We start from the raw sequence: 15,740 nt of genomic DNA on the forward strand, positions 1-15,740 counted from the left end.
ACCACGTTTGTACCCAGGCAGAGAGATGAGAGAAGGTGATGCCCCCGAGGCTCTCAGGGGAGTGTCCTGTGGTCCATTCCTACCTGGCCAGAGGGCTCAGGCTGGCACTCAGCACCTGAGAGTGCCCATGCCAGAAGTCTCACTCTGGCTAAGGTGTCCTGTCCTGCAGGGACACAGCTCAGAGCTGGCTCTCCTGGAGCACTCTGCCAGTGTCCCTTCTTGCCCCCTGCCCAGCATCCCACCTCTCTGGGCTGCTTGGGCACAGCTCACTGCCCACCCAGGACATGGAGTGTGAATCTCCTGGACTGGGAGCCTCAGGAATGGGGGGTGGGAGATGAGGCCCCTCCCAGGCGTGGTGGATGGCCTAATCAGCAAGCAGGAGATTTTAGGAATATCTGACAGGGGCTGAGGAGGGAAAGGGGAGACAGAAATTTTGGGGGCCCCCCATGGGTATTCCCAGGCTGGTGCTCAGGCAGCACCTGGGGCAGGGGTGGATGGTTTCAGCTGGGAAGGGGCCGGCTGGGAGGAGGGAGGGGAATTTGGTGGGTGCGTGAGGACTAAGCCGGGGTGGGGAGACTCAGACAAAGCAGGGGCACGGGGGACCAGGGCCATGCAGGTGGCACCGGGACAGTTGCAGAGAGGACTGAGAGGGGGACAGGGGACTCGCATGGCCCAGGGGGCTCCGGGAGTGAGCAGATGAGCTGGGATGGAGGGGAGGGGGATGCAAGGGGTGAGCAGGGGGGTGCAGGGCTCCGGGGCGGGCGCTAAGGCCCGGGGCCGTACCGGGGTGCCGAGGTGCGGGGCGGGCCGGTGCCGGGCGGGGCGGGGCCCGTGGCGTGGGGCCCGGGGGCCGTCCCGGCGCATCCCCACGTGCGCGTGACGCGGGCGGGGGCCGGGACCGGCGCCGTAGCGGAGCGGAGCGGCGGGAGAGGCGGGAGCGGCGGGGCCATGCAGCCCCCGGCGGCCTCCCCCGGCCCCGCCGCCCCGGCGGGAGCCGAGCTGCTGCGCTGGCAGTGGCGGGAGGTGCAGGCGCCCTGCCTGGTGGCCGCCTGGATCCTGGTAGCCAGCCTGGCCAAGATCGGTGAGTGTCCCCGTGTCCCCGCGTCCCCACCCGCTCCGGTGCCCCGGGAGCAGACGTGGCCACCCCCGGGCGGGCAGGGGGGATGCGGCATCCCCGGCGGGCGCGGGGGCCCCCGGGATCAGCGGTGTCACCGCACGCCGGGACACGGGTCATGGGGACAAACCCGGCTGGTCACCGCTCCCAGCTGGATTGCGGAGGTCGCGGACCACGCCACATCCTCCGTGCCCTGCCGTGGGATGATGCGCGGCGGCGGGGTTAAGGCACCACCCGAAGGAAAGGGTGGGGGCCCGGGCTGTTTTTTCCTGCGAGGGATGGATGGATAGATGGGTGGGCACAGAGGATGGAGGGTTCATGAGAAGAGAAGCCCCAAAGGATGTCCCGTGTTCCCAAGGGCTGGCACGGCACCTGCCGCTGGCATGTCTGGAAGCCATTGTTCCCGCACAGCCCCGGGAAAGGCTCGGTGGGGCCGGTGCGGGCAGGATGTGCCCCATGGGCCTGGGGATGGCAGGTGCCTGTAGTCTCCTCCAGTGGGTCACTCCGGATTGGGCTGGCCTCGGACCCTTGTGCTCCTCAGCACAGAACCACGGAGCTGGGGGAGGCTCTGCTGTGAAAGGCTGTGTGGGAAGGCACAATGAGGATCTGTGTGAGCTGTGAAGGGCTGGGCTCCCTACCAGCATCCAGGGTGCTGGGGAGGGGACACCCGTGCGTGGGTGCCAGGCAGGGGTACCCAGAGGGCTGGTCCTCCACAGTGCCCCTGCCTGCTGTGCTGGGCCCTGGGGATGAGATCGTGACCTTGAGCCAGGTTCTCTCCTTAGAGACCCCACTGTGGGCACAGACCCTGTGGTGAGGGTGCAGACATCCTCTGAGTTTCAAGCTGGATCAAGAAATGTGGGTTCAGAGTTTGCAGGGGAATCTCTGATGAGCCAGGGATGTGCAGCACTCGTTACACAGGAGACAGCTACAGCTGTGACCACCAGCTGGCCTCTTCCTGTCCCAGCATCACTGTGGATCTTCCGTTCCTCTCCTTCCTTGCCTTCTTGCAAGAGAGACCTAAAGCCTCGCGAGGAATGAATTGAAAGGTATCATGAGTTTAAAAATACAGCACTCTGCTGTAGCTGTGCCACCTCCAGCTGCCGAGTGCCTCCCTCCTACCTGCAGAAGATCAGAGAGAAAATTCCTTTCCCTGACTGTTATGTTCTTCTCTCCAACCTCTCCCCAGAGCTGCTCCCTGTGCAGGTTTCCATTGACGTGCTCCCCTCAGCCGCCCTGATTTTGTGTGGGTGGGTGCAGGGGGGCCTGAGTTGGGATCATTTCCAAATCCCCACTTTCTTCCAGGCCTGAGGCTGATGGCCACTCTCCTTCTCTGTCTGTGAGACACAGCCCTGATGGCTTTGAGCTGCCAGGTTTAGTGTACCCAGTGGGTCCAATGGATCCTCAGAGCCTGGAGCCAATAGTGACACCCAGACCTGGGGCAGCACCCTGCCATGGGTGTCCCCAGAGATGGCACCTGCCATCCTCAGGGTGCACAGGAGTCCACAGAGGAGATGAACCGGGGGTGGAGGATTTTGGGGAGCAGAGAGAGCAGTGCCAGTTGTGCCAGCTGTGCACGCTGGGCGCAGGCTGGTGCAGAGGATCCGCTGCGGTTGTGGCGCTGGGCTGCCAGCTCACTGCCCTGTGACTGGTGGAGGGGAGGAAGCGGCCCCACGCCCGGGTGATGGGGAAATGACACTGTGGGCTCTGTTCTCAGAGGCAGTCACGATGCTGGGGTGACCCAAGCCAGCAAACACCCGGGGCAGGGAAAAACTGGCTTGGGTGTTGCCTTCCTGCACAGCGAGGCATCATTCGGGCTTTGCTGCCTTTTCCATGCACAGTCAGAGCACAGGATGGGGAACACAGAGGTGATGAGCATTGCCCCAGACATTCTCCTTACACATAGCTGCCCCACAGGCAGGAGTTTGCCAGCAGAGAGATGTTTTTCTATTCAGCACCATTGCAACCATCTCTCCTCACACTATCATCTCTGCCCCCAGCTGCTCATGTCCTGGTTTAGGTGTTCTGCCATTTCTCAAGCTCTGGAGGAGCAGAGGAGGTTTTGGCCCTGAGTTGTCTCAATGGCAAATACTTCATTATGTATGCCTGAGTATGGATTATGTCTCTGAAGTTAATTCACATGTGGCTAAGTTACTGTTGCTGTGGGAACCTTTAGTGCTGAAATCCTTGACTAGTGTGTATAAAATTAGAGCTTGTTCAGTCTGTCCCCACTGGCTGCTCTCTGTGACACATGGGAGCTCATGTGCTGCCATTTCCTGGGGAGGCTGGCAGCTCTCCCCATCAGCCAGCAGATTTTTGGACAAGCATGATCTTTCCCATTGATGCTTCTCCTTTATTTGACCAAGTTTCTGGCTTGGTGAAATCAATCATAGAATAGCTTGAGTTGGAAGGGACTTTAGAGATTATCTTTTTCCATCTACTCTTCCATGGGCAGAGACACCTTCCATTAGACCAAGTTGCTGAAAGCCCCATCCAACCTGGCCTTGAACACTTCCAGGATGGGTGGCAGCCAGGACTCATGTCCCCACAGCATCCCTGCACGCTCTCCTGGGTGCCCCAGCCAGCCAGGACAGTTCCACAGCACGAGGAATGCAGCTGGGTTGCCGAAGCAGAGAGAGGGATCTTGGCAATGTTCCTGAGAATGCAGAAAGGGGCTGGACGCCTCGTTCCCTTCTTGAAAACTTCAGAGCTTTGTTCCCGTGGGTGGGAAGCAGCTTCACAGCCTGCGGCAGGCGCTGAGCGAGCGCCATCCGTCCACGGTGCCGGCAGCTTGTGCGGGGTGAGCAGGGCTCTGCAGTCACTTGTGTGGTCATTTAGCAGGAATTTGGCCTGGATGAAGCCCAGCCAGGTTTTCCTCAGGCTGTGGGTCTGCTTGGAGGGCTGTGGTGTCCGTGTCACCACATCTCCAGGGCTGTATTGCAGCCCACAGCAGGGAGCAGAGGTGGCTGGGGCTGAGGGGGTGCCCCAGGCTCTGGGGTGTGCTGTGGCAGAGCCTTGGCCTGGCTGCTCTTTCCTATTGAGGTGCTTGAGGTGGAGCTGCAGATCACGCTGCCCCTGTGCTCGCTGCTCTGCCCCTGCTGGCTGCAGCAGTGCTCCTGCTGTATCATGGCAGGGAGCCAGTGCTGGGGCATGGATGGAGCTTGCTGTGCCAAGCAGCAACCTCTTGAGGTCCTCAACTAAAGGAAAAGTGGTCCTTAGCCTGCCCATTGGGTGGTGGGTTCAAAGATGTCTCTGGTTGTGAATCACATCTTTGTCATTCAATTATCTCCTCTAATTCAGAGCTCAGCTGTGGTGAAGGAAAGTAAATCACCTAAGAGGTGCTGAGAAAGGAGAAAGGAAGAACATGAGGAGGCCACAGCCTCAGTTCTCTCTGGCTGTCCTCATCTCAAGGACACTGGGACCTGTCCCAGAAGGATAGAGCAGGACCAGGACAGGTTCAGAGGAGAATGACAAGGGCATAGACACATGGAAACCTGCTGATGAAGTACTGCCTGTTCCTGGGCTCCTCTCCAGGTCTATGCCACTGGAGACAGCACCCTGGGCTAGGCAGACCTTATGGTCTGTCCATTGGGGTTCCAAAGGAGGGAAGCAGCTGAGTGACCCGGGTTGGTGCATGACCATAGCACAACTTTCCTTCTGGAGGGGTAGCTTGGCACAAGCAATGGGCAGCTTTAGTCCAGCTAAAGGGCTTTAGGGACTGGGTTTTGGGGTTGGCAGCAGGGCTGGGCTTGCAGCCAAGTGATGGCTCAGAGCCTACCCTGATGCCCCTTGTACCTGCTGGGTGCACAAGGACAGAGGTGGCTCTCAAAGTGCCCAGAGGAACCCACTCACCAGGAGATTTCTTCATCTGATGGTCAAGTCATGCAACAGAGCTGGGCTGGATGTCACAACTGATGGCAGAACCTGGTGACAGGAAGACAAAATGACTGTGACCCTCAGGAGCCTTTCCCCAAGCAATGCCCTTTTAGAGGGGCACCTTGTGCTAGCAAGGAGAAACCCCCAGGGCTGGGTTTGCCTGCCTGGAAGCTGGACTGATTTGGGATTACACATGGGGGCCAAGGGTGCCTGGAGGAATGAATTCCCTGTGCTGGCTGGCATGGCACCTTGCTGGCTGGTGCCTGAGCACAGGCTCACTGCCACATTACTGCTGGATGAACACCAGGGCATCCTCTGTTTGCTTTAGAAAATACATCCTGTTCCACGGCAGCTTAAGATTTGGCCCAAACCTTGCGTGGAATAAAGTGATTATTCCAAGCATCTCTAAATCTGCAGCTCCCAAGTGCCTGTGCTTTTGCATGCAGGTAGGTTAGCTGGTGCTGGGGGAGGTTGTGCTCACGCATGGCTTGTGCTGCAGTGGTTTGCATGCTGCTCTGGCTGCTTGCTCAGACAGATGCAAACAAGGTCATCCTGTCACCAGGGCTGAGCATCCTTGTCTCTGAGTGGGGTGACATGTCCCGGTGTTCCAGGATTTCTTCACTTGAACAGCAGCCAGCAGTGCTCGTGACACTGTGAACGTGCTCCTGCCTGCTTTAAACCTTTAAGTGCAGACACCAGAAGCCAAGAAAAGTGAAATGCCTGGCTGATTGGCTTGTTGGCTGAGAGGGAAATCCTAAAGAGTCAGGGACCTGAAATCCTGACCTGGGAGGTAGCTGGAAGGTCTTTTGTGCACATGTGGCCATGAAGCAGCCTTTCCATAGGTGCTCCCCTCTTCTCCTCCCATCCATCATGCATCACTCAGCCCTTCTGTGAAGCCTGTGGATTTGGGATGCTCTGTCCATGTGCCATTTGGCTGATGCTCTCACTCTTCTTTTTCTTCTAGTTTTCCACCTGTCAAGGAAGGTGACATCAGTTGTCCCAGAGAGCTGCCTTCTCATCCTGCTGGGGCTGGGCCTGGGGGGCATCGTGTTGGCCGTGGCAAAGAAAGCCGAGTACCAGCTGGAGCCCAACATGTTCTTCCTCTTCCTTCTGCCCCCCATCGTCCTGGACTCGGGGTACTTCATGCCCAGCCGGCTGTTCTTTGACAACATTGGTGCCATCCTCACCTATGCTGTGGTGGGCACGCTCTGGAACTCCTTCGCCACCGGCACCGCGCTCTGGGGGCTGCACCGCGCCGGGCTCATGGGTGAGTCTGCAGGGCTGCCCAGCTCGGACCACGTCCCCAAAAAATAGGCTGGCAGTGCACAGCAACCCCAGTTTCATAGGCCACTGCCTCTCCCTGCTGTGGATTCCTAGGAATTGCAGCACGAGCAGGGTCCTGACACCCTGGGCATGGTGCTCTGGCAGGACGGTCAAGCGTGCAGGGCAGACGGGCCCTGCTTGGCACTGGGCTGACTCATGTCTTTGCTATTTTTGTCTGCTGACCTTGGCTAGTGTTGCTGGCTCACTGCCACGTTCCCTGTCCTTGGCTGGAGCCACTGGCCCTGCCTGGCCTGGGCTGTGTTTTGAGCTCTCCTGAGCCCTGAGGAGCCCCTTGATGTGTGGGGCTGCTGAGCCTCCTTTGGTTTTGCCTGCTGGAGGAGCAGTGATGCACCTGGGTGACAACAGGGACATCCCTCATGCTCCTCTCATGTTGCAGCAAAAAGGCACCAAGTCCCACTTTCCAGGGGCTTCCTGGAGGTTTGGGAACACTTTTGGGCTCATCCCATTGCACTCCCAGTTGAGATGCTGCAGCCAAGTCACTGGGATCAGATGAGCGACAGGCTTGTTTCCATCTGGTGAGAGGGGCTCTGGGGTGGCTGGTTTGCCTGACCTTGGTCCTTCTGTCCTAACAGATCCAGGTGTTGAAGCTGGGCTGATGGATTTCCTGCTCTTTGGCAGCCTGATTTCAGCTGTGGACCCTGTGGCAGTCCTGGCTGTCTTTGAGGAGGTCCATGTTAATGAGACCCTCTTCATCATTGTGTTTGGCGAGTCTCTCCTGAATGATGCTGTCACCGTGGTGAGTTGCAGCCTGGGGGACTCTAATGTTGAGCCCAACATGCCCAAGGTGCTGGAATTCCCCAGGATGGGCAGAGGTGACATCCCTGAGCTGGGGGCAGACCCATGCCATGCTCTCTTGGCCTTTCCTCTCTCCTGGCCCTGGGAGGCTTTGCTGAAATGAGCTGTTATCTGACAGGTTTGGGGTGGAAAATGCCTCTTCCACAGGACCCTCCTGCCCCTCTCAAGGCTGGGCAATGCCCTGTGGTTCTCAAGGGATTTGCCTTGCCTGCAGGTGCTGTACAAGGTCTTCAACTCTTTTGTGGAGCTGGGCCCAGCACACATCCACGCCGCAGACTACGTGAAGGGGGTAGGTGAGTAATGGCCACACCAGCCCCTCCACCTCCTCCTCTGTTGTGGAAGTGGAGGGGGCAAGCACAGGAGCTGTTGTCCTGTGGGGTGGGCACTGAGCATCACAGCTCTGTCACCTCCATGTGTCACATGCTGGCCATCAGCATAGAACTGCAGAACTGTGTGGGCTGGAAGGAACCTTAAAGACCATCTTGTTCCAGCCCCCGCTGCCATGAGCAGGGACACCTTCCAGTAGACCAGGCTGCCCCCCAACCTGGCCTTGATGGGCCTTGATCCTTCCAGGGATGGGACAGCCAGTCTCTGCCAGGGCCTCACCACCCTCACAGGGAAGAATTTCTTCCTAATACCCAATTCTAATCCTACCCTCTGTCAGTTTGAAGCCACTCCCCCTTGTCTTGTTATTCCATACCCATGTCAAAAGTCCCTCTCCAGCTCTTTTGGAGTAGTCTTCAGCTACTGGAAGGGCTTCTGAGGTCTTCTCCAGGCTGAGCAGCCCCAACATCAGCCCCAACTCTATCAGCCTGCCCCACAGCAGAGGTGCTCCAGGGGGTGCTTTGGGATCATCCAAGGCTTTGTGCTCCATAGGATGCTTTGGAGGGGGAACCTTGGTGGGAGTATGGCGCTTGGCCAGCACAGCATGGCACGGCTGTGGGGTACAGGAGCTGGGCCCACTTCCTTATGGTTCACATGAGACTTCCCTCCAGCCTCCTTCTTCCTGGTGAGCCTGGGGGGCACAGCCGTGGGGCTGCTCTTCGCCTTCCTGCTGGCCCTGATCACGCGGTTCACCAAGCGCGTGCGCATCATCGAGCCGCTCTTCGTCTTCCTGCTGGCCTACGTGGCGTACCTGGCTGCCGAGATGGTCTCGCTCTCCGCCATCCTGGCGTGAGTACTGCCCAGGGGAGCCCAGGAATTGGGGCTGCCGTGCTGAGCAGCAAGAGGCAGTGAGTAGACCCACTCCTCCTCCTGCCATAGGGCCATGCCATCTCCTCCTGCCCCTCTGCAGAGTCACCTTCTGTGGGATCTGCTGCAAGAAGTACGTGGAAGCCAACATCTCCCAGAAATCCCGCACCACAGTCAAGTACACCATGAAGACACTGGCCAGCAGCTCAGAGACGATCATCTTCATGTTTCTGGGCATCTCGGCTGTGGACACCTCCAAATGGACGTGGGACACAGCACTGGTGCTGGGCACCCTGTTCTTTATCCTGCTCTTCAGAGCCGTGGGTCAGTCTATCCTGCTGTGTATATGGCTGGTAGCACACAGCCCTTTTCATGCCAAAAAGGGATCTTGCCCAGGAAAGGTTGGGGCACAAGGCCAGCCATGGATGCTGGCTGGGATTTTGTGCTGTGCTGCTAGAGCAGGCAGGGTTCTCCCAGCATTCCAGGCTCTCCTCCTCCTTCTTCCCCAGGTGTTGTTCTCCAAACGTATGTGCTCAACCGCTTCCGCCTCATCCCCCTGGACAGGATCGACCAGGTGGTCATGTCATATGGTGGCCTCCGTGGGGCCGTGGCCTTCGCCCTGGTCATCCTGCTGGACAGGGAAAAGGTGAAAGCCAAGGACTACTTTGTGGCAACGACCATCGTGGTGGTGTTCTTCACTGTCATTGTGCAGGTGAGGATGGGCACTGTGCCCTCCTCCAGTGCTGCTTTCTTGCCCCAGAACTGGCCTGGGGGCATGTGCTTTGGGAAATTATCTTTTTCAAGTGACATTTGGTCCTCGGTGCTTTCTGGCACCCCATCCATCAGCAGGTGGGCAGGACTGCTATGGGGACTGTTGTGATGGTGGGGCCATGGCCCATCTTCTTTTCCCACTGCATTTTGTTCTGGGATTGGCTCCAGGAGCTCCAAGAGTGCATGCCTGTCCAGGCTGCTCTCTTTACAAAGCTGCTGATGGGCCCCAGCTCAGTGCCCTAGGAAGGGAAGCCACAGGGAGGATGAAAATTAGTCTAGGGGAAGGATGACTGGGGATGCACACCATGGCACAGGGGTTGGGTTGATAGGGGCATGCATGACTGTCCCCAGTCACTTTGTGCTGCTTCTGCTCCCCATGCCCCAGCCATGCACCCTCTCACCCTCCCAGTCTTCCCCTTGCCTTCTCCTGCCATTCTAGGGCCTCACCATCAAACCCCTGGTGACGTGGCTGAAGGTGAAGCGTAGTGACCACCACAAACCCACGCTCAACGAGGAGCTGCATGAGCACGTAAGTGACAGTGCCAGAGGCTCCCCAGCTCCCCTCACGTGTGGGGCTGGGCAAGGACCATATATGACCTTGGCATCCCCAGGGCACCCACAGCCTTGCCACCACTCACCCTCTTCCCCTCACTCAAGGCCTTTGACCACATCTTGGCAGCAGTGGAGGACATCGTGGGGCACCATGGCTACCACTACTGGCGGGACAAGTGAGTGCCTGAGGATCCTCTGCCGACTGTTAGTGAATGGGAGATGCATGCCAGCCACAGGGACATCTTGGGGCTCTCACAGGAGGACACCTTTGCTGTGGACAGGGCAGCAGGACCAGGAAGCCTGTATGTGTGTCCATCAGTCTGGATAGGTACCTTCGGATGCTGTTATGCAACAGACCAGGATCACAAAAGCATCCCAGAGAGAGGTCAGGCTGGGGATGCTGTGGAGCTGACATTGCTAGCCAAGGTCAGAACTTGGGGTGTCCATGTTGGTGGCAATGGCCCTCTGCCTCCTCATGGATGGAACTGCCCTGGGCACTGAGGAGGGAACAGCCCTGTTCCTGCCTGGGCAGTGTTTATCTGCAGCACAGCAACAGGAAAAGGATGCAAAAAGCCTGTTTCCTGCAGGGGAAGTGCTCCAGCAGGGTGGCCCCAGTCCTACTCCCACTGCCTCACAGACCCAACAGTATCTGGCTTCCCCTTGGGCAGGCTGAAGGGTCACCATGTCCCCTCCCCTCCTGCTCTCCCTGGCAGTGTGTCCCTGTGCACAGCCAGGTCCTGTGTGCCCAGCCTCTCTTTGCTGTACCTGGGACACTCAGCCTTGTGTGGGTAGATATCCCTGGTACCCCATGGGAGCTGAACTGCCTGTGTCTTCATCTTATGGCAGGTGGGAGCAGTTTGACAAGAAATACCTGAGCCAGCTCCTGATGCGTAAATCTGCCTACAGGCTGCGGGATGAGATCTGGGATGTTTATTACAAGCTGAACATCCGTGATGCCATCAGCTTTGTAGATCAGGTAAAGGCAGCAGTGGTGTCCAGGCAGCAGGATGGCCCTGGCAGGAGAGGTTCCCCTTGTGTATGTTCCTCCCCTCATGTGCACCCTCTGGCCAGGCAGTGAGGACCTGTCCATCCCAGCTGGGTCCTTGCTGTCCTGTGTCACTATAGGACACGAAACAACATGAGCACACACACCGCTCATGGTGAAGAAAAGGGAAGTTTCTTCTCCTTTTCTCAAGGTGAAGAAAAGGGAAGTTTATTTTCTGACTCCAACGTTTATAGCTTTCCAAAAGAGACAGGGGATTGGAGGGTGACAGTGCCACCTCTCCAATGACACTGGGCAAGCCAAGAGTCCATCAAATTTCTCCTCCTCCATAAAATAATGCAAAATAATAAGTTATTTACAGAAAGCGTGTGAGAAAGTTTGCTACAAAAATGTAAACATCAGGAGGCTTAGAAAATCTTTAAAAATCAGAGCGACAGTCCTGATGCCTGCCTTGTCCTCCCACGTCCCAGGGTGGCCACGTGCACTCGGCTGCCAAGCTGGCGCTGCCCTCCATGCCCAGCCGCACGTCCATGTCAGAGTCATCAGTCACAAACCTCCTGTGAGTACAGCCATCCCTCTGAGCTCCTGGATGGACCTCGTGTGACCTCCCAGCCGCCCTCTCTCCTGGGATGGGTTGCCCCAGGGCTGGCCCGGAGCCCAGCCCGTCCATGCCCATGTCCCGCAGGAGGGAGAGCGGGAGCGGGGCGTGCCTGGACCTGCAGGTGATCGACACGGTGCGGAGCCGCCGCGACAAGGAGGACGCTGCCATGCACCACGTGCTGCGAGGGAGCCTCTACAAGCCCCGGCGGCGGGTGAGCACTCCGGGCACGGCGGGGCTGGCCCCGAGGGGAGCAGGGATGGACCGTGCTCCTCCGCGGGGCCAGCTGCTCACCCTGTGTCTCTTTGCCTCTCCCTCGGCCAGTACAAGGCCAGCTACAGCCGTCACTTCATCTCTCCAGATAAACAAGAGCGCCAAGATAAAGAAATCTTCCGGCAGAACATGAAGAGGCGGCTGGAGACCTTCAAGTCCACAAAGCACAATGTCTGCTCCTCCAAGAGCAAGGCCAGGCTGAAGGAAAAAGGCAGGAAAAAGGCAAGTCCTTCCCAAGCTCCTGTTCTTTTCCTAGCTCTGGGATTTGGCCACCCCGGGATGCAGCAAGAGAGGTCCTTTTGGGGTGTGGGTGAAGTGTTGCAGGGCATCAGCAGCTCCAGAGCCAGAGGGGAAATCTCTTCTCAGTCTTGTTAATGCTGCGTGTGAGCGTGCAGGTGTTGTGTGTCCATGTGTCCTCAGCACACCATCAGTGCTGTGGGGTGGCTCTTCACTGAGCAAAGCCCTGGAGGAGCCCCAGGTTTGTTTTGAAGAGCACTCAGCATAAAGCAGCCTCAGTGCTGGTGCAGATCCAGGCTCAGAAGTGTGGAACTGCACCTCAAGTTGAATCTTAGGTATCTTCTTTTTTTCTGGAGGCTTTTGAAGCCATTGCAGCTGATCTGTTCCTTGTGGGGTCATGAAGATGCAAAGCCTAAGGACTAGAAGCCATCTGCCATGTAGCCAGGGTGGGAATCTGCATGCTCAGTGTTGGCTGGATTGCAGGACCACCTCTTGGGTTTAGGGCTTTGCACAGGGCAGGTCCCAGCCAGTTCCTCTTCTTTCACAGAAGAACATCTCTCTGACCAAAGAGACAGCCAATGGGAAGACTCACAGAAGTGTCCCCTGGCAGGATGCAGGTAAGGCCAGTGGCAGGTGAGGATGGAAGGTCCTGGCAAGGGGACCTGGTGGTGTGGGATGGGAGCACCTGTTGTGCCTGCCCACTGCCAGCTCGGTGGGATGACAGCACCAGGGTTGTGCTAGCACCAAACCAAGCCCCTCCATCTGCCAGCAGCTCCTGTCCTGGTGATGGTCAGCTCAGAGGAGGAGGAGAGTGATAGCTCGGAGACGGAGAAGGAGGACGATGAGGGGATTGTGTTCGTTGCTCGAGCCACTGATGAGGTCCTGCAGGGAAAGACAACTCCTGGTAGGCACCAGTGCTCCATGAGAGGGCAGCTGACATTGGGTAGCTTATCCTTCCTCTGCCTGTGGAACAAAGCTGCCATGACCTGGGCAAAACCAAAGTCCACAGAGCATGAATGGGAGAATCACTGTCCTCTGGAGGCATGGCAGAGCCTCTCTGTGTCCTGCATCCCCAGGCCAGCACATGGTGTGATTATTGGGGTTGTCCTGCACAGGACATAGGATTATAACCCATAATCCTTGTGGGTCCTTTCCAACTCAGGATATTCTAGGGCTCTCTGGCCATTTGGTAGTGGTTGGTTCTGCAATGTTTGCAGGGTCCAAGGAGAGACTGAGAGCTGTGCAAGCTCCCTCTCACTGTCCCTCCATCTGCATCTCCAGGCAGCCTGGATGTCTGCCCCAGCCCCTGCATCATCCCTCCATCACCAACCCTGGCAGAGAAGGAGCTGCCGTGGAAAGGAGACCAGGCTGATCTGGCTGTTTATGTCTCCTCGGAGACCACCAAGATCGTGCCAGTGGATATGCAGAAGGCGTGGAACCAAAGCATCTCCTCCCTGGAGAGCATCGCCTCCCCCCCGGGCATCGAGAGTGGACCTCAGCACAGGAGGTTTGCCTGCCCTGTGCTGGAGGAGCAGCCCCAGTCTGCAAGCCAGGCAATGCCAGAGCAGAGCTCCTGCTTCCAGTTCCCCAGCCACCTCTCCAAGAGCGGCCGGTCACAGAGTGACAGCAGCCCGGACGGTCCCGAGCAGCAGGAGCTGCAGCCTTTGATGGCCACAGAGGAGCAGGGCAGGGTGCCACCCTCTGCAGAGCCCAGGTGGCTGATGTTCAACAGAGCAGGCCACCTCTGAGGCACCCTGTGCGTTGGGAAGGGGCTGAGAGCTGCAGACAGGCTATGACCTGGTGACTGCTCTGTCTTGCACTGCAAAGCTTGTGTGTGTCTCCATAAACTCCAGGAGTGGCAGGAGAGCCCAGTACTCCTCCTGGAGCTGTTCTCCAGGGTGTGCTTTGCCCATGCACCTGCTGATGCAAACCTGGTCAATAATTGGTCTTTGTGCTGTGACAGCAGGTACCAGCCCCTGTCCACCTAGGAAGGCACAGATCCCAGACCTCATTCCTCCTCTCTGGTCCCTACACATCTCTGCAGTTGGGAGGGTAGAGATATTTCTCCCAGGGCTGGGATCCAAACAGACTTGATCCTGTCATGGCTGTGCTGCCCTGAAGTGGTGGCTGCTGGAAGATGGGCTGTGGCTGCTCACAGGTGTAAGAGTGTGAGCTGGTCTCCAGCCTGGCTGTGAGCAGGAGGTCTGTGGAAAAAGGGCTGGGAGCAGTGCTGGTGCACAAGAGCCCACCCACACCCAGTGACCGAGCCACTGACTGCAAGGTGGCCACAGTGCTGGTTCCTCACAGCATGCATGGAGCTCAGAGATGGGCTCCTTGCCATGACCCCCCATGTTCCCTGGATTTTGGAGGCACCACAGAGGCAAAGCCATGGCTTTCTCAGGACTGGGAGCAGTGCTCCTGGGGTTTGGCTCCAGCAGGAGCTGGGCCAACAAACCTGTACGCACAGGGACTCCTCCAGCAGCCAACCTGCTGTGCCAGCCTCGCACCTCTCACCTGGATGTGTTCCCAACAGCTGCAGTGCTCAGCTTTCTGGCTTCACTGGGAGGCAGCTGCCCTGCACAGCATCCTTGGTGTTCCTTCTGCCCACGTCTGAGTCTCCCAGTTGCCTGGGGTGCATCAGCTGGGAGGACTGGTCATGGTGCAAGGAGTGGAGCGAGCAGCAGGTATGAATGTACATCAGGAACAGGGGTGATGGGTGTGACCAGTGTGCATCTTCAAAGGTCTGTCCCCAACAGCTGCATCCCAGCCACCCCTGTTCCCTCCTCAGAGGGTGATGGGAGCTGGTGGCCCACACAATGACTTATTGCTGGTGTGACCCCAAGGGCCAAGAATTGCATCCCAAGAACTGCTCAGCACACAAAAGAGCACAATGGCTGGGCACTGTTAGAGCAGGAGGGTTGGGAGTCACTCCTCTTTGGGAAAAATGGGACTTGGACTGGGCTGTTAATGCTCCAAAGCAGATAAAAGGCTGCCTTTTCCAGCTCTGTGGGTGTGCTGAGACAGCAGGTGCCAAGGGGACACTTGGGTGCACTGGGTGGGTGAGTCCAGTGTGGAGCAGGTGAGCTGGTGGGACTCCCAGCCCTGTAAGCAGGGCTTGGCAGAGGCCCTTCAGCTCTGTACCTGTTCCACTAGATGAGCATGAGGTTTTTAAAAGGTTTTTATATAGTTTTGCATTTCTGGTATGACTTATTCTAGTTTTGATTTCTGATATTGGGCCATACTAAATCTCTAGTTGGGTCAGTGTTTTCTGTAGCCATGGGCACCACAAATGACTCAATACTTAATATAGTATTTGCAAGGATATTGTTATAATGTGAAAATATATGCAGAGTATTTTGTAATGTTCAATAAACTGGAGTTGGAGCAGATGTCGTGGTCTGGTCTGTCTGGGAACCTCTGCCCATCCTGGTTCAGTTCTCCTTTGCAGGTACCATGTCCTTGTGCCTCTCCATTCTTCTCCACCCGAGGCCCCAGCCCCCCTCTCTTGATGTGCCTGACTGGATTTCCTGGTTTCCATAAAGTTTGTGGAAAATGTGAAATTCTTTCCAAAGCGCTGCATGCCTGCAGCCGTTGTCAGGCTGTGCAGAGGAGCAGCCAGCAAGAGACCAGGTCCTCCTGCCCAGAGCTGTGGCTGCACAACCACCAACATGCTGGGAGCCCACGTCTTCCCATGTCCTCTCTCCTAGCCAAAAATATGTTTTAAAGGGGTCTGTTTCGGGGCATTCTGGCCACAGGAGCCTCCTTGCATTGGTGTGTGCTGGTTTTGCTCTTTCCCTTGATCTCTGCTTTTCCTGAAGGAAAGTAAATGTGGTTTACTTGATTCACAAGGCAGATGTTTGGCTTGTATTGAACCTGGCATCCTCCATCAACCCCTGGTCCTTTTTGGCAGGGTCAAATGTAACTTCTAGCCCTGTTAGCTTTGCACTGGCCCCCGTGGAAGCTCCTGGTCCTTGTGACATTCCCCATCT

The 15,740-nt window shown here is 57.3% G+C and overlaps 1 protein-coding gene across 2 annotated transcripts; it reads left to right on the forward strand.

The window, feature by feature from the left end:
- Positions 1 to 905: 905 nt before the first annotated feature.
- SLC9A5 (solute carrier family 9 member A5) lies at positions 906 to 15,129 on the forward strand. Of its 2 annotated transcripts, none has more exons than XM_058813578.1 (16): positions 906 to 1,081; positions 5,952 to 6,254; positions 6,904 to 7,067; positions 7,341 to 7,419; positions 8,122 to 8,299; positions 8,421 to 8,641; positions 8,827 to 9,029; positions 9,528 to 9,617; positions 9,746 to 9,816; positions 10,487 to 10,616; positions 11,114 to 11,202; positions 11,329 to 11,455; positions 11,566 to 11,736; positions 12,299 to 12,368; positions 12,521 to 12,655; positions 13,033 to 15,129. In XM_058813578.1, the coding sequence occupies exons 1-16, from the start codon at positions 949 to 951 to the stop codon at positions 13,497 to 13,499; spliced, it is 2,631 nt and encodes an 876-aa protein (XP_058669561.1). In that variant the 5' UTR covers positions 906 to 948; the 3' UTR covers positions 13,500 to 15,129. The 2 variants fall into 2 exon arrangements, with proteins under 2 accessions (XP_058669561.1, XP_058669562.1); XM_058813579.1 differs by having other exon boundaries at positions 12,524 to 12,655.
- The last annotated feature ends 611 nt before the right edge of the window (positions 15,130 to 15,740 follow it).

This window comes from Ammospiza caudacuta, chromosome 13, assembly GCF_027887145.1.
Source record: "Ammospiza caudacuta isolate bAmmCau1 chromosome 13, bAmmCau1.pri, whole genome shotgun sequence".
NCBI lineage: Eukaryota > Metazoa > Chordata > Aves > Passeriformes > Passerellidae > Ammospiza > Ammospiza caudacuta.

Bases quoted from the DNA above. Each gene is read 5' to 3' on its own strand.
- SLC9A5 (XM_058813578.1), top strand. From the start codon at position 949: ATGCAGCCCCCGGCGGCCTCCCCCGGCCCCGCCGCCCCGGCGGGAGCC. The intron at 11,456-11,565 runs GTGAGCACTCCG...TCCCTCGGCCAG, and splicing joins TCTACAAGCCCCGGCGGCGG to TACAAGGCCAGCTACAGCCG. The intron at 12,656-13,032 runs GTAGGCACCAGT...CTGCATCTCCAG, and splicing joins GCAGGGAAAGACAACTCCTG to GCAGCCTGGATGTCTGCCCC.